General features: G+C 36.6%; 2 protein-coding genes across 6 annotated transcripts; one reads left to right on the top strand and one right to left on the bottom strand.

Annotated features, from left to right (window-relative positions):
• Nucleotides 1-17,805: 17,805 nt before the first annotated feature.
• On the bottom strand, nucleotides 17,806-20,787 carry LOC130995082 (protein phosphatase 2C 50-like). 5 transcript variants are annotated; one of them, XM_057920234.1, is made up of 6 exons: nucleotides 20,592-20,787; nucleotides 20,419-20,509; nucleotides 19,187-20,172; nucleotides 18,783-19,103; nucleotides 18,599-18,704; nucleotides 17,806-18,363 (listed from the first exon to the last, which is right to left on the bottom strand). In XM_057920234.1, exons 3-6 carry the CDS (start codon nucleotides 19,895-19,897, stop codon nucleotides 18,029-18,031), a joined length of 1,473 nt encoding a protein of 490 aa, XP_057776217.1. In that variant the 5' UTR covers nucleotides 19,898-20,172; nucleotides 20,419-20,509; nucleotides 20,592-20,787; the 3' UTR covers nucleotides 17,806-18,028. The 5 variants fall into 5 exon arrangements, with proteins under 5 accessions (XP_057776217.1, XP_057776216.1, XP_057776220.1 ...); XM_057920233.1 differs by having other exon boundaries at nucleotides 20,258-20,509; nucleotides 20,592-20,765; XM_057920237.1 differs by lacking the exon at nucleotides 20,419-20,509 and having other exon boundaries at nucleotides 20,592-20,774.
• A 361-nt stretch (nucleotides 20,788-21,148) lies between these two features.
• On the top strand, nucleotides 21,149-23,397 carry LOC130995081 (thioredoxin-like protein YLS8). Its single transcript, XM_057920232.1, has 2 exons — nucleotides 21,149-21,443; nucleotides 22,807-23,397. Exons 1-2 carry the CDS (start codon nucleotides 21,324-21,326, stop codon nucleotides 23,113-23,115), a joined length of 429 nt encoding a protein of 142 aa, XP_057776215.1. The 5' UTR covers nucleotides 21,149-21,323; the 3' UTR covers nucleotides 23,116-23,397.
• The last annotated feature ends 209 nt before the right edge of the window (nucleotides 23,398-23,606 follow it).

The following is a 23,606-nucleotide window of genomic DNA, read 5'->3' as shown; positions in this document are numbered from 1 at the left end:
TCCGTGGCTTGCTAGAGCCATCCTAATTTCGTACCGCAGTCCGGCACAAAATTTCTCTGCCATCTTCTCCTCTGTGTCCACTTGTTGTGGAGCAAACCTCGACAGGTTGCAGAATTCCTTGTCGTATTCAACCACAGATTTCTTTCCTTGCTTCAACTTATAGAACTCAGCTTCTTTCTTCTTCCTATAGCTTTTTGGAATATATTTATCATATAATCCTGTCTTAAAATCTTCCCAAGTATATCTTGCCCATTGTTCAGGTGTCAGAATTTTTCGTCGTGCTTCCCACCAGAAATCCGCTGATCCTGTTAGCTGGAATGAGACGCAAGATAGGCTCTCTTCATCAGTACAACGTAGAAAGTTGAAGATGCGTTCCATTGCACGCACCCAAATCTCAGCTTCAGCCGGTTCACTCGTTCCGTCAAACGTAGGTGGGTTTTGCCTTAAAAAGAGTTCTTCGACTCTCCTAGTTGGGGGCGGAGGGAATGGGTTATGTCCTCGAGCATCTTGTGGTTCTTCGGGTACAACGTTACGATTTCTGCGATTGTTATTGTTTCTCGCAGGGCGTCCTCTCTTAGGCGGCATTCTGGTAGCAAAGATGTGCCAATTAGTACACTCTAGCATAATCTAATACAAGTCTCAAAAGAATTCTTGTACAGGTTAACTTAGTCTAACTTGTAAACAAGTCATAACTCCAATGACAACATTGATGTAGTAAGCTCTAATGGTCCTTAGCATCTCATATCCATGAGTCATATCAATTCTTAAGCATATAATATCTCATCATCTAAATTGGATACTTAAGCATAAGTCATGGAGATTTATAGCGGCTATAAAATCATGAGCTTAAGAATTATTCTATATGCATCACTTATGTTGCTGCCTTCACTATAGCCACCAAAAATACAATCTAATTTCTTCTATGTTTGCTTCTATGTTCTGTCGTAGTGGTGATCTCATATCTTAATAGCTCTATGTTCATAGGGATTCATTCCATAGGCATACTTAATCGCGCTTGCGTAAATCATTTCATTCAATAACAACATAACATAGCTATTAACAGTTACTCACTTTGCTATAACGATAATTTGCACTTTTCGTAAACATTAACTCAAAACTTGAAATAGTTTACCATTCTGCTTCGTTGAGTGTGATGCGATGAAGTGCTGAGTTTTGTCGATTGAACTCTAGACACTTTAGTGATCCATTCTAAATTTGGCTTAAATAAACTCTTAGGCTCAGAGCAAACGAACTGCTCTGATACCACTCTGTCACGACCGGCCTTAATTAAGGATAATTAATCCGGGAAAACCATGACTGGGGAAGGGAAATTAAGAAGCGGGTTGAGAAAGGGGCGCATAAAAGAATACTCAAAGGACTTGAATACGCGTGAAATATTCCTTAAAAGGAAAAAGGCATCGTTAGGGGCTTGGCTAAAACATTATCAGAGTTTGCAACGGAAGGTGTAACTAAAAAAAATCAGTGTTTACAGCGGAAAGCATAACTGAGATACATGTATGAAGACATGTATCCTTTCTGAGCCTACTTTAAGTTCGACAAAAACTCCACTCAGCAACACTTCATCGCCCATCACAACTCAACCTGCACAAACATAAACATACGAAGGGCTGAGTACAAGAGTACTCAGTGGGCAGTGCCAAGCATATAACATAACATCATTAACAATTTCACAATATCGCATAAGAGGCATGAGTTTCTTTCATATCCTTTGCTCATTAAACATTTCCAAATTCATAAATAGCATAAGGGCATTCTTCATCATCAATCTTCATTAACAAACATCGTTTCGTGGAGAAGGCCTTCCCCAACGAACACGGGCATCGCACCGTGAGAGGGGGCCTCCCTCAGCGGTCACGGCATCGCACTATTGAGGGAGGCCTCCCCCAATAGACGCTGTAACACTGGCATACTGGCATCGCGCCGCGAGAGAGGCCTCTCTCAGCGGACACGGGCATCGCGCCGTGAGGAAGGCCCTCCTCAACGGACACGGCATCGTACTGTTGAGGGAGGCCTCCCCCAACAGACGCAAGCATCAAACATAAGCATAAACTTATCAGCGTAAAGCATTCAAGCGTAAATAAGTGTAATCAAGCGTAAATTACATAGGGCGTAAATAGTATAAACAGCATAGCGTAAATCATTTAACGTGCAGCATAATAAAGCTTAACTCATTTAAGCGTAATAAAGCATACCATACTTGAAAATCCAATTTGCATTTTAAAGCATAACATTTGCATAGCATTTTATTTACGCGTAAGAAATTGCCCACCTGATAGCAAAGTTTTGCTAAGGTACTCTAACTCCTTGTGTAGTTCTTACTCTCGCGCTTGACCTTAATCACGAGAATATAAAATAAGACATTGCCTCGAGGAAAATTCTTAATTAATGAGAAAGCGTAATTTAACTATGCATGAATCTGGTATGCATGAACTAATACTCTGAGCGATAATCGGGAATTCTACTATTAATCCTCGTTAATAGATTTAGCTAATTCTCGTCTAGCGCGGTCGAATAAAACTGTGATTCTTCCTTCCTCATCGGAATATTCTAGTCGTGAAATAAACCTCGCATTTGTACTTGATTGAAAAAGGACTAACTCGGCTTTAAACGAGGTGTGACCTTGTAGAAATTATCGGGCTTTTCGATAGAAGCATCATTACTAGCGTAACCTCAAATAATTAATAGGCTCAAAAGAGAGTAGCCAATTAATTAAATAAACCAGTGGCTGAAATGAAATAAACAATAATGGCTTGCTTTAAAGTCGGAAGTCCAAAAACATTAATTAATAAACTGGGCGGCTCATTACTGATAAATAATTGGGCTCCATCAAAAATTGATACTGCTAGGCTTAGCTCAAAGGAGTAACTTCAGCTCAAGCTTTAAAAAAATTAAAGCCCAACTTAAAAAGTCTTCGACCCAAAACAATTAAAATAGGGGTCCAAATAATAATTAATGTGGACTGAAAAGAATTAATCTTAGCCCAAAAAGGCAATTTAATCGGCCAAAATGATGAATTAAACTGGCCCAACGAAATATAAATGGGACTAGAATAATAGCCCATCATAAAAGTCTTTGGCCCAAAACAATTAAAACAATTCGAGCCCAAACAATATAATTGGGATTTGGAATAATAGTCCATTAATAACTATATCTCAGCCCAATTCTTTTAAAACAATTGAAGCCTAAACTTTAAAAATAATTCGACCCAAATTTCATAAGGAAATGGCCCAGTTCGAATTTAACTGTGAAAGCCCAAGCAATGAAAATAAAATCAAGCCCAAATCTTTAAAACACAAGCTCAAAATTTTCGGCCCAACTTAAAAAAAATACAAGGCCCAAAATTAAAAAAAAATAACAAGCCCAACTCATTCTCTCTCAACTCTCGGTCCTCTCTCTCTTCAAGGCAACCGACACTCTCCTTCTCTCTCAAACCAGCCGCACGCCTCTTCTCCCTCTCACTCTCGACTCGCCTTCACACGAGGCGTCCGCCGCCGCGACTCCGGCGCCGTTCATCTTCCCTCGTCTCAACCCTGAAAGGAGAAGCACAAGCTCTAATCTTCCTGAATCGAAATCGTCGCCGCTGTAACTGGAAGGCCGGGAGATTCGCCGCGCCGCTGTTTCGATCCGCCACTGCCGCGGAACCGGCGAGCGGCGCTGCTGCTGCTCTGTTATTCCGGCGAGCAGGGGAGTCTCGTTCGTCCTCTCTTCGTCTCAACCATTAAATAGTCGGCGCCGGTCGTTCTCTCATCCGGCCGTCTGCTGCGTCGACGCCTTCGCATCGGAGCTTCTCTCCTCCCGCCTCTCTCTCTCCTCGTCTCTATCGTGAAGGGGATCGAAAGCCCTAGCTCTCCCCTGAGGTTTCAAACTCCGACCTTCATCTCAAATCCGACCGCGGAACCCAGATCGAGCTCTAACTTTCAATTACCAGGTCGCCGCTGCTCCGCGTCCCCGTCGGAAACTGACGGTTAGTCTCCGTTCCAGAAAAGCAAGAATTGCCGCTGCCGGGCAGCCGCTGCTCGGGCTCGGTACCGGTCGAGGCAGTCAGCCTTCCCCCCTTTAAAAGCTAAGTTAAACCATTCTCTTTTATCGATTCTTAACGCGAATTAGGAACGATAAGGTGTAATCTCTTCTTTGCTTTGCATAAACTCAAATTATGCTTGTTTAAAACTTCATATGAACTGTCACTTGCTCATAAAAGCGTAGTTGGCGTAATTACTAAGTTCAAGATGCTATATGCTCAACTATATGAACTCTGAATTCTAAGACTGAAGCATGCTTGATGGGAAATGAAATGTATAATATGGAAAGAAGCATACTGATTAGAGAAAAAGAATACCTTGATTGTCTCGTGTTTTTGTTTAGCTGCTGTAGAGTTCAATGGATAGAAGCTGAAATAATTTGCTTATTTGCTTAACAATTGCAGGCTGAAGTTATGAAGAAAATGGAGAAGTTTAAGCTAAGCTTACTTACCTCTTGAAGAAGTGCATGCAGCAAATCAACTCTCTTTGTTGGTGCCAAACGATTGAGTGGAGTTGGTGGTGCACTAGTGTGGTGGGGGAAAAGTAAAGTAGTGGTGGGGAGGTAGGTATAATGGGATTTGGTGGAGTGGATGCGTGTATAGTATAGGAAACATTAGGGAGTGAAAAAAAAAAATAATGATTTGTGAAGTATTGAAGTTTTACAAGTATTTGTAAAACTAATATTGGGTTCTACTAAATAACGACGCTTCGTTATATCTCTTTATGAATTAAATATCTAATTTAACTCGTTCTTATGATTCGGAATTAGATCACGACTTCCAAGTAAATAATAGAAATAATATTTCTATCGCATATAAATTAATAACTTGACTTTGCTAAGTCAGTTATTAAACTGGATAATAAATTATTGAATGGCTCAATAATCCTCGTCACGTTTTTCTCATACGTTATAAAAGTATAAAGCTAAAATAATAACTCCGTTTCTGATCAGGACCATAAACTGGATTCATTTATAAAAATTGCATTTACTAGTTTTAATCATAATTAAAAGAGCGGGCTACTACATACTACCCCTCTTAACAAAAATTTCGTCCCGAAATTTGCATATCTCTGCTAAAACAGTTCGGGGTATACTCCTTCATCTTATCTTCTAGTTGCCATGTGGCTTCTTCTTGACCGTGATGTCTCCATAAGACTATCACTGATGCGATTGAGGTTGATTTCGCAAGTGTCCACGTATTACTGGCAAGGGGGTGTGGGTGTTCCCAATTGCTGAACCTCGTTATTTGTTGGGGCATTGCGTGGAGTAGTGACCTTTTTGGCCACAATTGTAACAACCGTTAGTTCCAGCCCGACAAACACCTCTATGCATCTTACCACAATTTGGGCAAGGTAAAACTCCTTTCTGACCTTGGTTACCCCCAGTTGGCTTGAGGTTAGTTTGTGCCTCGTACCTTGGTTGAATAAACTGTTCGGCCCGTTCATTTTCTTGCCACACTTTCTTACTGGTCTTCGTTGTTGTCCCACTTGCGCTTCCCTTTGAGAGTATGTGAGGCTACTGGTAAGTCTTTTGGCATTGAGATCAACAATGGGGCTGACTTGTCCGACGGCATTGCATCTTCAATGTCAAGTGCCCTGTTCAGAGACTCCGTGTATGAGAGTCCTCCGTGGCTTGCTAGAGCCATCCTAATTTCGTACCGCAGTCCGGCACAAAATTTCTCTGCCATCTTCTCCTCTGTGTCCACTTGTTGTGGAGCAAACCTCGACAGGTTGCAGAATTCCTTGTCGTATTCAACCACAGATTTCTTTCCTTGCTTCAACTTATAGAACTCAGCTTCTTTCTTCTTCCTATAGCTTTTTGGAATATATTTATCATATAATCCTGTCTTAAAATCTTCCCAAGTATATCTTGCCCATTGTTCAGGTGTCAGAATTTTTCGTCGTGCTTCCCACCAGAAATCCGCTGATCCTGTTAGCTGGAATGAGACGCAAGATAGGCTCTCTTCATCAGTACAACGTAGAAAGTTGAAGATGCGTTCCATTGCACGCACCCAAATCTCAGCTTCAGCCGGTTCACTCGTTCCGTCAAACGTAGGTGGGTTTTGCCTTAAAAAGAGTTCTTCGACTCTCCTAGTTGGGGGCGGAGGGAATGGGTTATGTCCTCGAGCATCTTGTGGTTCTTCGGGTACAACGTTACGATTTCTGCGATTGTTATTGTTTCTCGCAGGGCGTCCTCTCTTAGGCGGCATTCTGGTAGCAAAGATGTGCCAATTAGTACACTCTAGCATAATCTAATACAAGTCTCAAAAGAATTCTTGTACAGGTTAACTTAGTCTAACTTGTAAACAAGTCATAACTCCAATGACAACATTGATGTAGTAAGCTCTAATGGTCCTTAGCATCTCATATCCATGAGTCATATCAATTCTTAAGCATATAATATCTCATCATCTAAATTGGATACTTAAGCATAAGTCATGGAGATTTATAGCGGCTATAAAATCATGAGCTTAAGAATTATTCTATATGCATCACTTATGTTGCTGCCTTCACTATAGCCACCAAAAATACAATCTAATTTCTTCTATGTTTGCTTCTATGTTCTGTCGTAGTGGTGATCTCATATCTTAATAGCTCTATGTTCATAGGGATTCATTCCATAGGCATACTTAATCGCACTTGCGTAAATCATTTCATTCAATAACAACATAACATAGCTATTAACAGTTACTCACTTTGCTATAACGATAATTTGCACTTTTCGTAAACATTAACTCAAAACTTGAAATAGTTTACCATTCTGCTTCGTTGAGTGTGATGCGATGAAGTGCTGAGTTTTGTCGATTGAACTCTAGACACTTTAGTGATCCATTCTAAATTTGGCTTAAATAAACTCTTAGGCTCAGAGCAAACGAACTGCTCTGATACCACTCTGTCACGACCGGCCTTAATTAAGGATAATTAATCCGGGAAAACCATGACTGGGGAAGGGAAATTAAGAAGCGGGTTGAGAAAGGGGCGCATAAAAGAATACTCAAAGGACTTGAATACGCGTGAAATATTCCTTAAAAGGAAAAAGGCATCGTTAGGGGCTTGGCTAAAACATTATCAGAGTTTGCAACGGAAGGTGTAACTAAAAAAAATCAGTGTTTACAGCGGAAAGCATAACTGAGATACATGTATGAAGACATGTATCCTTTCTGAGCCTACTTTAAGTTCGACAAAAACTCCACTCAGCAACACTTCATCGCCCATCACAACTCAACCTGCACAAACATAAACATACGAAGGGCTGAGTACAAGAGTACTCAGTGGGCAGTGCCAAGCATATAACATAACATCATTAACAATTTCACAATATCGCATAAGAGGCATGAGTTTCTTTCATATCCTTTGCTCATTAAACATTTCCAAATTCATAAATAGCATAAGGGCATTCTTCATCATCAATCTTCATTAACAAACATCGTTTCGTGGAGAAGGTCTTCCCCAACGAACACGGGCATCGCACCGTGAGAGGGGGCCTCCCTCAGCGGTCACGGCATCGCACTATTGAGGGAGGCCTCCCCCAATAGACGCTGTAACACTGGCATACTGGCATCGCGCCGCGAGAGAGGCCTCTCTCAGCGGACACGGGCATCGCGCCGTGAGGAAGGCCCTCCTCAACGGACACGGCATCGTACTGTTGAGGGAGGCCTCCCCCAACAGACGCAAGCATCAAACATAAGCATAAACTTATCAGCGTAAAGCATTCAAGCGTAAATAAGTGTAATCAAGCGTAAATTACATAGGGCGTAAATAGTATAAACAGCATAGCGTAAATCATTTAACGTGCAGCATAATAAAGCTTAACTCATTTAAGCGTAATAAAGCATACCATACTTGAAAATCCAATTTGCATTTTAAAGCATAACATTTGCATAGCATTTTATTTACGCGTAAGAAATTTCCCACCTGATAGCAAAGTTTTGCTAAGGTACTCTAACTCCTTGTGTAGTTCTTACTCTCGCGCTTGACCTTAATCACGAGAATATAAAATAAGACATTGCCTCGAGGAAAATTCTTAATTAATGAGAAAGCGTAATTTAACTATGCATGAATCTGGTATGCATGAACTAATACTCTGAGCGATAATCGGGAATTCTACTATTAATCCTCGTTAATAGATTTAGCTAATTCTCGTCTAGCGCGGTCGAATAAAACTGTGATTCTTCCTTCCTCATCGGAATATTCTAGTCGTGAAATAAACCTCGCATTTGTACTTGATTGAAAAAGGACTAACTCGGCTTTAAACGAGGTGTGACCTTGTAGAAATTATCGGGCTTTTCGATAGAAGCATCATTACTAGCGTAACCTCAAATAATTAATAGGCTCAAAAGAGAGTAGCCAATTAATTAAATAAACCAGTGGCTGAAATGAAATAAACAATAATGGCTTGCTTTAAAGTCGGAAGTCCAAAAACATTAATTAATAAACTGGGCGGCTCATTACTGATAAATAATTGGGCTCCATCAAAAATTGATACTGCTAGGCTTAGCTCAAAGGAGTAACTTCAGCTCAAGCTTTAAAAAAATTAAAGCCCAACTTAAAAAGTCTTCGACCCAAAACAATTAAAATAGGGGTCCAAATAATAATTAATGTGGACTGAAAAGAATTAATCTTAGCCCAAAAAGGCAATTTAATCGGCCAAAATGATGAATTAAACTGGCCCAACGAAATATAAATGGGACTAGAATAATAGCCCATCATAAAAGTCTTTGGCCCAAAACAATTAAAACAATTCGAGCCCAAACAATATAATTGGGATTTGGAATAATAGTCCATTAATAACTATATCTCAGCCCAATTCTTTTAAAACAATTGAAGCCTAAACTTTAAAAATAATTCGACCCAAATTTCATAAGGAAATGGCCCAGTTCGAATTTAACTGTGAAAGCCCAAGCAATGAAAATAAAATCAAGCCCAAATCTTTAAAACACAAGCTCAAAATTTTCGGCCCAACTTAAAAAAAATACAAGGCCCAAAATTAAAAAAAAATAACAAGCCCAACTCATTCTCTCTCAACTCTCGGTCCTCTCTCTCTTCAAGGCAACCGACACTCTCCTTCTCTCTCAAACCAGCCGCACGCCTCTTCTCCCTCTCACTCTCGACTCGCCTTCACACGAGGCGTCCGCCGCCGCGACTCCGGCGCCGTTCATCTTCCCTCGTCTCAACCCTGAAAGGAGAAGCACAAGCTCTAATCTTCCTGAATCGAAATCGTCGCCGCTGTAACTGGAAGGCCGGGAGATTCGCCGCGCCGCTGTTTCGATCCGCCACTGCCGCGGAACCGGCGAGCGGCGCTGCTGCTGCTCTGTTATTCCGGCGAGCAGGGGAGTCTCGTTCGTCCTCTCTTCGTCTCAACCATTAAATAGTCGGCGCCGGTCGTTCTCTCATCCGGCCGTCTGCTGCGTCGACGCCTTCGCATCGGAGCTTCTCTCCTCCCGCCTCTCTCTCTCCTCGTCTCTATCGTGAAGGGGATCGAAAGCCCTAGCTCTCCCCTGAGGTTTCAAACTCCGACCTTCATCTCAAATCCGACCGCGGAACCCAGATCGAGCTCTAACTTTCAATTACCAGGTCGCCGCTGCTCCGCGTCCCCGTCGGAAACTGACGGTTAGTCTCCGTTCCAGAAAAGCAAGAATTGCCGCTGCCGGGCAGCCGCTGCTCGGGCTCGGTACCGGTCGAGGCAGTCAGCCTTCCCCCCTTTAAAAGCTAAGTTAAACCATTCTCTTTTATCGATTCTTAACGCGAATTAGGAACGATAAGGTGTAATCTCTTCTTTGCTTTGCATAAACTCAAATTATGCTTGTTTAAAACTTCATATGAACTGTCACTTGCTCATAAAAGCGTAGTTGGCGTAATTACTAAGTTCAAGATGCTATATGCTCAACTATATGAACTCTGAATTCTAAGACTGAAGCATGCTTGATGGGAAATGAAATGTATAATATGGAAAGAAGCATACTGATTAGAGAAAAAGAATACCTTGATTGTCTCGTGTTTTTGTTTAGCTGCTGTAGAGTTCAATGGATAGAAGCTGAAATAATTTGCTTATTTGCTTAACAATTGCAGGCTGAAGTTATGAAGAAAATGGAGAAGTTTAAGCTAAGCTTACTTACCTCTTGAAGAAGTGCATGCAGCAAATCAACTCTCTTTGTTGGTGCCAAACGATTGAGTGGAGTTGGTGGTGCACTAGTGTGGTGGGGGAAAAGTAAAGTAGTGGTGGGGAGGTAGGTATAATGGGATTTGGTGGAGTGGATGCGTGTATAGTATAGGAAACATTAGGGAGTGAAAAAAAAAATAATGATTTGTGAAGTATTGAAGTTTTACAAGTATTTGTAAAACTAATATTGGGTTCTACTAAATAACGACGCTTCGTTATATCTCTTTATGAATTAAATATCTAATTTAACTCGTTCTTATGATTCGGAATTAGATCACGACTTCCAAGTAAATAATAGAAATAATATTTCTATCGCATATAAATTAATAACTTGACTTTGCTAAGTCAGTTATTAAACTGGATAATAAATTATTGAATGGCTCAATAATCCTCGTCACGTTTTTCTCATACGTTATAAAAGTATAAAGCTAAAATAATAACTCCGTTTCTGATCAGGACCATAAACTGGATTCATTTATAAAAATTGCATTTACTAGTTTTAATCATAATTAAAAGAGCGGGCTACTACACTTCGTCTGGATCAAAATGTTGTGCAGAGTGTTGGAACAGCACGCACAAAATACAGAGTATAAAGCAGCAGAAATAAATAAAAATAGATGGGAAGACACAATGTGAAAGTGTTGCTTTGGTTTTGCTGTTCTTCTCTTCTTTTTGCTGTTGTACCCTTTCTCTTCTTTGGTACCCCTGGTACCTTGAGTTTTTATACAATTTGCCACATTTTCCTAATCAAAAAAAAAGATGGGAAGACACAAGGAGATACAAAAATTCTTCAAGTTATAAATTTATAACTTGAAGACGCCTCATGGCAAAATGACTAAATCGAGAATGAACAACTCACGTTCAATACCTTTACAAGACTCTGGGTATTTAACACATGACACTCTCACTAAAAAACAAAATTCGGTTCAAGAGTAATACTCCGAAACCTTACAAAATAAAACAACGAGTGTTGACTCTGATGTTATCCCAACATACGGAATCACACTCGTACACAATTGCCCTACATGGCTTGATTTCTCTCTGTAAGCTCTTGGCAGACTTAGGGAACAACGAGTGCTGTAAAAGATGTTATCGTAACACACAACATAACACTCGTACAAGAATCGCCTACCACCCTCTCAAGCTGCACTTTGAATGAGAACTCTTCCCCAACTTATATAGGCGTCTCCAACTTGCTCCTCAAGCCTTGAAAAACGTGTTGCAAGTGATTGATGGAGTGGTTGTTGAAGTGGTTAGGTTTTCCTTGTTTGTAGGAACAAACTCCACCAACTTTCTTCCCTTAACTTCCAGCAGTTACATTTGAGCTTCCAACCACTTCCTTTCTCTCTTTTTTCCCTTCCTCATCTTCCTTATTTGTAGGAGTCTTCAACCTCTCTTTGACTCAGCCATTCGAACCCTACAAAACACACGTGAAGAAGACAAAACAAGCTAAACTTTAGGAAAGTTTTATGGAGTTAAAAATTAACTCCAACAAACTCCATCTTTTTGCCTTTCTTCACAAAACCAATCTCCATAAAATATCCCACTAAACGGATGTTCTCCCCCTGCATTTGTACTTCTTGAAAGAGCAATTTGCACCATCCAGAATTGGTGGTCGCAAAAATGGCAAAAAGTTGGACTCCATGTTGAAGCAATTGTTCTGATAACAGCGATGATCACACTCAGTGTATCGAGTGACCGCTCTGATACCCCTTGAAAGTGTTGTTTCGTCTGGATCAAAATGTTGTGCAGAGTGTTGGAACAGCACGCACAAAATACAGAGTATAAAGCAGCGGAAATAAATAAAAATGGATGGGAAGACACAAGGAGATACAAAAATTCTTCAAGTTATAAAGTATAACTTGAAGACGCCTCATGGCAAAATGACTAAATCGAGAATGAACAACTCACGTTCAATACCTTTACAAGACTTTAGGTATTGAACATACGACACTCTCATTAAAAAAACAAAACTCGGTTCAAGAGTAATACTCTGAAACCTTACAAAATAAAACAACGAGTGTTGACTCTGATGTTATCCCAACATACGGAATCACACTCGTACACAATTGCCCTACACGGCTTGATTTCTCTCTGTAAGCTCTGGTCAGACTGAGGGAACTTCCTCAGCTTTTATAGACAACTCCAATCTTGCTCTTCAAGGCTGAAAACGTGGTTGCAAGAAGTGGAGTAGTGGAGGTTGAGGTAGTTTAGGGTTTTATCCATGATTTTAGGAACTAACTCTCTCAACCTCTTCTCTTCATTTCTCCATGTTTCCTATTTTGTAGGAACTGACTTTGACTTTGTTTTAAGGCCTGCAAAAACGTGATAAAAGGCAAAACAAAATAATACTGGAGTTAAAAATTAACTCCAAGACAATGCATTATTTTCTTTAGTGTGTTGTTGTTTGGAATTGAGCACCCCCTTATACTGAATTTTTTAAATAAATTTCTTTTACCTTTCAAAGAAAAAGTCTAAATACAAAAATGTTGATTGGAATTTATTGCAAAATACTTTAACAATAAATAAACCTATACAATTGACGAAAAAAAATAAAGGTGAAATTTCGTCAAAAGTAAATAAATAAAAATAAGGGTGAAATAAATAAGCTCATAATCAATTGTTCACTAATCACGAGTCAGATATAAAATATTTCCTACAATTCAAACACTTGACCTTGACTCTATTATGATATAAAAATAGTGATATTTGAACACCAGGTGTACGTTACACCTGGTAAAAAACCGGTTTTTTACCTGCTTAAGAGTGTGGGTCGGTTTTATGAATTTAGTATATTTACTGATTTATCCTTGATTTATTCCATCCCTTTTCTTTCTTTCTTTTTCTGCCATATTATTTCATTTTTTTCGGCCAGTATCATTAGTTTTTTTCGGTCATTTTTTTCCTTTATTTTCGGTTAGTTTGTTTCCTTTATTTTTGAAGACTTTGTTTCCTTATTTTTATGTTTTTATTTTGAAAAATTTTATTATTTATATAATTCGATTTTTTTTTTAATTTTTGTTCGGTTGTTTTTGATTTATTTGTTTTTAAATTTAATTATTGATTTGTTACTAGTAATTTAGTGATTCTTGTTATAATATTTCTAGGTTTGTTTCCAGCTATTTTTTTTCTAAATTAATATTATTATTTTTTTCAAAAATTATTTCTCCTAAATTTTGTGTTTATTTTTTTTTATTAATTTGTTTCAACTAATTTTGGGTTTCTCCTTAAAATAATACTAGATTTGTTTTTGGATATTATTTTTAAATTTTTTCGAAAATTAGAGTTTTTTATAAGATAAATATAATATTATTTATTTTTATCTAATATAAAATTATGTTATAATTTCGGATATTTATATTGCTAAAATTTTGTTATTTTTCTGAAATTAAGTTTTGTTATTCGAAATTTATGTTATATTTTATGTCGGAATTTTTTTTATTTGTTTCTAAAATTTTGTTATTATTTTTTATTTCACTAATTTAGAGATTCTAATTCTCCTAAAAATAATCCTAGATTTGTTTCCACTAATTTAGAGATTCTAAATCTCCTAAAAATAATCATAGATTTGTTTTCGTTATTTTAAAGATTCTAATTCTCCTAAAAATAATCTTAGATTTGTTCCACTAATTTAGAGATTATAATTCTCCTAAAAATAATCCTTGATTTGTTTCTACATATATTTTATTTTTTGATATTGTTTTTTTTTCGCCCAAAATAATATTTAGAAGTCGTTTTTGTAAAAAAAAATCGAAATGTGGGTAAAGTTATTTTAATTTCGATAATTATTTATTTTTTCTGACTTTCATGTGCAAAAAATATTTTGAAGATTTAAAAAAAAATCAAAATAAGGAAAAAGATGTTTGAGGGATTTGAACTTGAGACCTCTATAAAATGTGAATGATACTTTGTCACCTTGTCTGGTAGTGGCAACAACATAAGTCTTTAGTTAGAATTGATAATAAAATGATTCATGCGATTGGACATCGAGTGAATAATTTAAATAACATATTCATTATATTATTTCAACTCTTATAATAAAGTATTAATTAATTGAAGTAAATTAGTGAATATGAGAAAAAAAATGATTGATACGAATGTATTTCGCTCGCAAGACTATTTAACATAGACTTGAATGAAAAACTATGTATTATTGTAAATAATACAATGAGGTGAAATGATTCATATGGTGCATATGAATATATTTCGCTCGCAAGACTATGTAACGAAGTCGATTCAATTCAGTTATTCGTTATAAAATAAAGATTTATTAATTAATTTAAGTTAAATTAGTGAATTTGAGGATAAACGTAATAAAATGAGGTGAAATGGTTCATATGAATATATTTTGCTCCCAAAACTATGTTTAACAAGTCGATTCAATTATTCATTATAAAATAAATATTTATTAATTATTTTAAATTAAATTAGTGATTTTGAGGAAAAATATAATAAAAGGAGGTGAAATGGTTGATATTAAAATGTATTTCGTTTGCAAGACTATGTATAACAAGTCGATTCAACTATTCGTTATAAAATAAACATTTATTAATTATTTTAAGTTAAATTAGTGATTTTCAGGAAAAATATAATAAAATGAGGTGAAATGGTTGATATGAATGTATTTCACTTGCAAGACTATGTATTACAAGTCGATTCAACTATTCGTTATAAAATATATATTTATTAATTATTTTAAATTAAATTAGTGATTTTGAGGAAAAATATAATAAAATGAGGTGAAATGGTTGATATGAATGTATTTCACTTGCAAGACTATGTATAGCAAGTCGATTCAACTATTCGTTATAAAACTATATAACATATACTTGTAGACAATGTATTATAATATAGTATTGAAGTCTATTTGATAATAATAAAAAAAATGAACTACTATAGTTTAAATAATGAAGTCGAAATAATTATACTCAATGAAATGAAGTTGAATTAATTAATTGAATTAAATTAGTGAAGTTTTAATAAAAAACGAATCATAGGATGGGGTTTTTCTCGGAAAGCTATATAACATATACTTTATTAAAAGCGATATAATAGTAAGAAAATGAACTACTATAGTGTGAGTAATGGAAAAAAAAATTAATTCAAGTGAATCATACAATGGGATTTTGCTCGAAAAACTATATAACATATACTTTATTTGAATATATTATAATGAAGTATTGTAATCGATATGATGATAACAAAATGAACCACTATTGTGTGAGTAACGAAGTCGAAATAGTTATACTCGATGAAATGAAGTTTAATTAATTAGTGAAGTTGTAATAAAAATAAATTTTATAAGATATATATAATGAAGGAAATTTTATTAAAGTATAATCAATCCTACGTAGAGATTTTGCTCGGAATCTATATAACATATACTTGAATACAATGAATTATAATATAGTATTAAACGCGATATAATAATAAGAAATAATTATACTCAATGAAATAGAGATGAATTAATTAATTGAAATAAATTAGTGAATTTGAAAAAAAAAATGAATCATACGATGGCATTTTGCTCGGAGAACCATATAACATGTAATATAATACAATACTTTATTATAATATATTACAATAAAGTATATGTAATATTATTTTTCGAGCAAAATCTCATCGCGTGATTCAGTTGAAAATTTTCTGTTTCGTTACTCACACTATAGTAGTTCATTTTCTTATTATCATATCGCTTTTAATAAAGTACTATATGTTATATAGTTTTCCGAGTAAAATCTCTACGTAGGATTGATTATATTGTATTTTTGCTTTCAACTTCACTAATTTATTTCAATTATGTAATTAAACTTGATGAACGTTGAGTTTAATTATTTCGACTTCAATAAAATATTATAATACATTCTCTTAAAGTATATGTTATATAGTTTTCCAACCAAAATTACATTGTATTCACAATTTTTTTTTTGAACTTCACTAATTTATTTTAATTAATTAATTAAAATTTATTTCCTATTGTTATATAGCATTTACTGGATTATTATAATACATTTAATCCAAGTATATGTTATTTATTTTTTCAATTGATGCCTCATCATATGATTAATTTTATTTTTCTTTCTAACGCTTCACTAATGCGGTTGCCACTACCGAACAAGGTGGCAAAGTATAACTCACATATTATTGGTGTCTCAGGTTCAAATCAACCAAGCACCTTTTTTCTTGTATTTCGCTTTTTTTTTAATCATCTTCGAATTTTTTTATTAAATATTTGAAAAAAATATAAAAATGAAAACAAATCTAGGAATACTTTGAAAGGAATCTCTAAATTAGTAGAAATAAATAAAATTAACATATAATTCGTAAAATAAAAAATAAAAATCGAAAAATAAAATAAATGTCGAAATAAATCTAGGATTATTTTATAAGAATCTCTAAATTAGTGGAATCAAATCAAAGATTATTTATTGGAGAATAAAAATCTCTAAATTAGTGGAAACAAATCAAGGATTATTTTAGGATAATATCTAAATTAGTGGAAACAAATCGAAGATTATTTTAGGAGAATTTCTAAATTTGTGGAAACAAATCTTGGATTATTTTTTGGAGAATATCCAAATTAGTGGAAACAAATAAAAAAATATATTTTCGAAAAATACAAAAAATTCAGAAAAAAATATTTTCGAAACAATTAAAAAAATAATATGTGGAAACAAAAAAAAGAATATATAATTTTCGAAAAATACAAAAAATTCAGAAAAAAAATATTTTCGAAACAATAAAAAAATAATATGTGGAAACAAAAAAATAATTTTTTTTAAGAGAATCATAAAATTAGTGGAAAAAAATAAAATACAATTTTAGAATATAAATAAATAATTTAATCATCAATAAAAATAAATAATATTAATTTTTTTTTTAAAAGTTGGAAAATATAAGGAAACAAAAAACCGGAAAATTAGGAAACAAAAAAAGCATAAATTACAAAAATTATAACACAGAAAAAAAAACAAAATAATAAAACAATATATCTAATAAAGGATAAATTAGTAAATCAATAAATCACTAAAACCGGCCCATTTGGACTAGTAGGAAAACCGGCGGTTTTTTGAAGGTGTATTGCACACCTAGTGTCCAAACATCATTATTGATGATATAATATGCTCAATAAACTCGTGTCTTTAATTAATTGACCAAACAAAAAATTGGATTGATGATTGATCTTTGCCATCACTAAATAGGGTAAAACGATAATATTTCTTAAAATGTAATAATTGCATGAAATCAATGAAAACAAAAGGTCAAGTTCAACTAAGTGCTCGTTTGGTTCAAGTAGAGAAATGGAAAGGGAATGGAATCAAATAAAAGAGTGGAATGGTAACAATAACCATTACTTTTATTGAGTGTTTGGTTTAGCAATGAAAATGAGTCATTAGTAAGGAATTCCCTTTCTTTTGTTTCCCCTCTATGTTGAGGGGTAACAAATTGGGTGATTGTGTTACCCTTAAGTAAGGGTAATGGTTAACTCTTTACACAAACCAAACAACAAGTAATGGATTCAATTAATTGAATCCCTTTCCAACCTCTAAAAACACCCAACCAAACATGGGCTAAGTCTTAATCAAGATGATTTCAACTAATCAGTTATTCTCAATCGATCCATGAAATTTCAATAATCAAGAAAAGCTTGTGTTATTCAATTACAATAAAACACAAAGTTCAAAAACCTCACACACCCTTTTAGGTCGGAGGCATATGATATGACATACTTCTTCAAACTATGCTACACACCTATTGTGAGCACCACCGACGAGGATGCCGAACGAGATCGCCGCCATTTAAGTTGAATCAGCCGGCGGTGGCGATGCTAACGTCTGCTCCTACCCCTTCGTTGGCGTTTCAAGTCCAAGACAACAACAGATATGTTATCCCCGCTCCCTTTCTGAAGGGCACGGTGTGTGAGAGCCTCGGCTGCTGCTCGTGATGCAGGATCCGCACCCTCGCCTCTCTCGGATGGAGGTGTGGCCGCGTTGTTCCTGTGCCACAGCTGTAAAACCCTACGTGCGACGTCACATGCCTCCTCATTCGTCATCTCGTCCCATAAACCATCACTGGCTAGAATGAGGCACTCGTCGTCTCTAGTGCGTGGAACGACCGTCACCTCCGGATCGGAGATAACGAGGTGCTTCAAATATCGATCTCCTGCAACGGAAGTCGATTTGAGGGAAATTGGAGGAAATTTAAGAGAAACTAAATAATGTAATGAGAGTCTTATGTGAGACCGTCTTAATTAAGCATCAAGATCCGGATTCAAATACCAACAAAATTACAAATATGCCACTATATATGGGGTTTGGATCCATGATATCGACCCGTCTTACGAATTTTGACACATTAGACGATCATACACAAGTTTATGTCAATAAGAAGAACGTACCGATAGATCTAGACATAGCAAGAACTCCGGAGACACGACATCCGTCCCAGTTGAATACCTTGCCTCCGGCTGCTTCGATTCTGGCATATTCATCTTCCCTATCAGGCTAACAGATGGAGAAAACAATGTTAGATGAGTTGATAAGTGATTTGTCAAAGAATCTCGACTCGAGGCAACATACTACCTTGTGATCCACGGATAGGGCGACGGCTTCTCTCCCACGACAGAGAACAGCCCTCGAATCACCACAGTTAGCCACTATTATATGCGACGTGCAAACTATTGCAACAATAGCAGTTGAGCCAACAGTCTCCCGAGCAATGGGTGCACGGCCGCCTCTCCCTCCAACCTCATCATCCACCCTGAGAAAACATCTAGTGAACGCCCTCGTCCACAGCTCTTCACGATGTTCCCTTCTATCTCCTCCATCACTTAAGTCTCTAACGATCATTTCAATCTCTTCGGCCAAAGCAGAATGAATACGATCCCTACAATAATCCGCAACCTGAAAATGAACTCAGTCTAATCAAGAGGGCTCCTATTTTAGTGTAGTGTTTATGCGAGGAGATGGGGGAAACGAAGAGATACCTGAGCGCCTCCATGGCCGTCAAAGACTCCAAAGAAGTGCCCCGTCACATGAGTCACAGGGGAAGTGAGTCCATCAGGAGGGCGATCAACGAGCATCTGAAGAGGGATTTCCACAAAATGTGGTATGATCGACACTGCATCTTCCATATCCGGTCTCCTACCAGACACGGACATAAGCCCCCAAAGTGGCACGTAGCTCACCTCAAAAATACTACGGCTGGCTCTCCCGTTCAGCCCTATGTCCAACGGCGCAGCATCCGTGGATGATCTCGAGCTGGTGGCGCCATCTATAACCTCCTCTCCATTACCAACTGCTACAGACAGAGATCCACTAGTGTCAGAAACAAGCTCAACATCGCTTCTACTATTTCCAACGTCTACAAAGGGCGTCCCGGTTTCAGAATTCACTTCAAAACCTAACACATTATCCCCACATAAACTACTAGCATCACTCTTCACAGATAGGCCATCAAGATTCGGATCACCCTCCAATAACAACGAGCCATCTTCACTCTCTTGCCTTATACCGGTAGGTAACCAGTTTTCATTCTCAGACGACACCCCACTCCTATTCCCTTCAGAATCCAAGTAAACCATGGAACTAATCTCACTCCCCGAATCACTCAAGGCACCATCCTTATTCCCACCACCTACACTCGTTGGAGCTTCAATCTCAGAACGCAAGACATCATCCATCAGCTCGAAGCTCATAGCACTCGTGCAACTTCCAAATCCCGGTATTGTGAAATGTGGAACAACCTAATCTAATAGGCACCATCACAACCTCTAACTAAATAGCAAGAGCTATTTAAACTCATTGTTAACACTAACTCATAGCCCCTTTCTCGAAAAATCCATGAAAAAACTAGAAGTAAAAGCTCACATTCCAATCAATCAACATCACACAAGATACACGGCAAACGGATGAACATATAAAATGCAGCATCGAATCGCAGCGTCTCGAATAAGCTTGCCAAATCTGATAGCTGAAAACGAAACACCAACTACAATCCGTGAAAAAGTGCATCACCACACAGAGAAATGTGAAAGTAAGGATTCTGCATTATCTACCTTCAACAGAAACAGATATGAAAATCCCAAAAGGTTCAGACATTCAACAGATATGAAATTGCAACATCCCAGCTCTCTCTCACACACACAAACAGGGTTTCAAGAATCACATGAAATTTTTAAAAAAAGACGAATCTTTTCCCTATAGAAAAAGATTTTACCAGGATCTGAGGCAATGCAATCTTGACCCTTTTCGTAGTCTAGTCCCAATTTCAACCAATAATCACAAAAATAATTCAATCTGAGTATTACCTAAAAGGGAAAAGAATGATAATGAGCGCCAAGTGAGATCAGTTGAAGAAAAGGGCATCTACAGCTACTGCTAATTTCTTACTTTTTTTGTTTATTTTGAAGGAGCTTTGGAGTGATTAACCGCACATTCTACATTCTTGGAAATCCAAGCTAACAGAAGAAAAATTGTTGAGAAAAAAAATCAAGAATTCAACAAGAATTGTTTTTGGGTCGATTTTGCAGTTGGTAGTTTTGGTTGGAAGAGCAAGAAAGTGAGTTGAGCGTTAAAATTACCAAAAAGGAGCATTATTTCTTTATATTTTTATTATTTAAGCAGTAATTACCAAGTAAATTAAACATCTCTATTTTATTTACTAAAATCACCATACATTTTCCACTGAATTATGCTGTAAATAACTAACTCATTAATATGAAATTTTCAAATTAATCATAATAACTAAACTGTAAGTGAAAAATATATTTACTTTCTATTATTTTAATTGTATTAATATAAGTAATAATTAATCTTTTATGAGACAAACGACAATAGAAAAATTGATACATTTTTATAAAATGAAAAGAGTATTTTTTTTTTAGTTATTTAAAATATGACATACATTTAAGAAGATATATTTACATATCGTAAAATTATTCAAACATATTAGATTCGTTATTATACCAATTGGTTAAATTTTTTATTAGAAAATTCGAAATCGAATTTCTATATTTTTGCCTTTTAGATTTTTTTTATATACACAAACAATTTCTCCAATTGCAAAGCTTCAGCTCAGCCTACAGTCTTACCGACTCCGAGAGAAAATCGATAGCCTGTACGATGTCGTATTTGCTGCCTCACCTTCACTCCGGCTGGGCCGTCGATCAGGCGATCCTGGCGGAGGAGGAGCGCCTCGTCCTCATCCGCTTCGGCCACGATTGGGACGAGACCTGCATGCAGGTGATCTCTTTTTCCCCAAATTTAATTACCTCTTAATGTACGATTATTTTATTTTTTTGCTTCTAATTGGAGTTGTTGAAAGTGTTCATTTGTGACCACTGTGTGTTTTGAGTGCGTTTCTGGGGTTTTAGCCGCAAATTTGTATCACCTAGGGTTCGTTCGGGTTGATTTTGTCGGTCGAATTGTAGGATTTATACGTCAGTTGATGAGGTTTTGTTATGTTTGCACCTCTTGATTTGCTGTAAACATGTTGCTAGTGTTCGTTTAGCTTGATTGATTTGGTTGAATTGTAGAATTCTGGCTTCAATTGGTTAAGGCTTTGTTCCTGGTGTCTGCTGTAAAAGTGTAAATAAACTAAATATGAGGTGGTTAACTCGATTGTTAGTACACCTTCAGTAGCCAATGGGGGTTCAGTTGAATTTTGTATCTATATCTAATTCGGGTTTTGGGGGTCGAATATCTTTATGGAGGTTTTACAGATATTGACCAGTTGGATGCCCAGATTGTCTGAGCAACAATCACAGACCCTTTATTCGATGAACGAAGTTGGGTGGGGCCGGTGGGCAATGTAGATAGTATTTGGTCTTTACAAATTATTTTGCTTATGATGATCGCAGGTATTATGGAAATGTGAATCACTTTTAAATGATTATTGTTATTAATTAAAGTTCTTTCTTGCTACCTGTGGGATTCGCTACGTGATGTTTTAGCTCCAAGTTACTTGATCTCCTACATACTATCACAGAAGATCTAGAATGTCTTCTTTAACCTTCTTTATCCAAGTTCTCGACGGCCTACCCTTCTTCTATGCCTTCCATTGACCGGCAGCATCATACTGGTAGGACCCTTCTTCTATTCCTTACATTGACTGGCTGCATCGTTCTGGGAGGGGGAAAATTGATAACATTTCGATGATTTGGTCTTGTTTATGAGTTAGTTAATTTCTTTGTATGACCCTGATTTTGTAGTATCACACACACACACACACACACACACTCGCACACAGCCATGAGCTAGTTGGATTTGCGTGATTGGTGAATGAAATTTTTGATTTCGGACTCAACATAATTCTTACTCTCAGTTAACTTCACACGGGCCCTTGTACACACCATTGCATTAGATGCCTGTGAGACAGCATATTCTGTGTTAAACAACTTCCCATCCCTTATTCACAATGTCACTAGTGGTTATCGTTTGGCTCATCCTTTTCTTCGGTCTTGCTGTGTAGCTATCAAGAATCCATTATTGCTTTTCTTGGTCCAATATCTTGTTCGCATGATAACTTCCCTTGATACTTGTACATTAGTTTTTCCACTTGCCAGCAAATGCCATAATCGCAGCTTTGTTTTTTCCTAATCTGCAGATGGATGAGGTGCTGGCCTCAGTTGCCGAAACACTAAAGAACTTTGCTGTCATATACCTGGTGGATATCACAGAGGTCCCGGACTTCAACACAATGTACGAGCTGTACGACCCCTCCACCATCATGTTCTTTTTCAGGAACAAACACATTATGATTGATCTTGGCACTGGAAACAACAACAAGATCAACTGGGCCATGAAGGATAAGCAAGAGTTCATTGACATCGTCGAGACTGTCTACCGGGGCGCTAGGAAGGGGCGTGGTCTCGTTATTGCCCCTAAAGATTACTCCACCAAATATCGTTACTAAACATTATGCCATCTTCTGGTATGGTACATTTGACTTGCAAATGAACCTCCTAGGATAGGATAAACTGTATGCAAGTTGGAAATCGACGACCACAAGCATCAACGGTCGATTCAATTTTAAGGTAATGTTTGCAGACTCACATCTATGTAGTTGTTGTAAGAGACTGCACTCTGTTGTTTTACATTTGATGTGATTAGCCATGATAAACAGATATTGTTTCTGTTATTATTCATCTTGTTTGCTGGTTGAACTTTAATTGGAATTATCTAAGATGTTCTACAATACTTTGTATATTTGTAACATCTTTGATTGTTTTGTGAAAACCTAAAACATGTTTGTGGAATTTATTACTGCAAAAGTTCAGTTAGGGCGAGATAAAGATTGGAAGTTGAATATTAGCAAAATATTTATTTCTTACTTGTATGAATATTTTTTTCAATTTGTACTATATTTATTTTGAATATTGAATATATTTCGATTTTTAACGATGA

Source organism: Salvia miltiorrhiza, chromosome 7, assembly GCF_028751815.1.
Source record: "Salvia miltiorrhiza cultivar Shanhuang (shh) chromosome 7, IMPLAD_Smil_shh, whole genome shotgun sequence".
Taxonomy (NCBI): domain Eukaryota; kingdom Viridiplantae; phylum Streptophyta; class Magnoliopsida; order Lamiales; family Lamiaceae; genus Salvia; species Salvia miltiorrhiza.
Note: the sequence above shows the minus strand (reverse complement) of the source record. Positions and strands in the feature narration are given on the sequence as shown.

Coding starts and splice junctions, on each gene's coding strand:
- LOC130995082 (XM_057920234.1), bottom strand. CDS start 19,897: ATGAGCTTCGAGCTGATGGATGATGTCTTGCGTTCTGAGATTGAAGCT. Junction 19,104..19,186: donor ACGGCCATGGAGGCGCTCAG/GTATCTCTTCGT, acceptor GTTCATTTTCAG/GTTGCGGATTATTGTAGGGA. Junction 18,705..18,782: donor CCCTATCCGTGGATCACAAG/GTAGTATGTTGC, acceptor TCCATCTGTTAG/CCTGATAGGGAAGATGAATA.
- LOC130995081 (XM_057920232.1), top strand. CDS start 21,324: ATGTCGTATTTGCTGCCTCACCTTCACTCCGGCTGGGCCGTCGATCAG. Junction 21,444..22,806: donor GGGACGAGACCTGCATGCAG/GTGATCTCTTTT, acceptor CCTAATCTGCAG/ATGGATGAGGTGCTGGCCTC.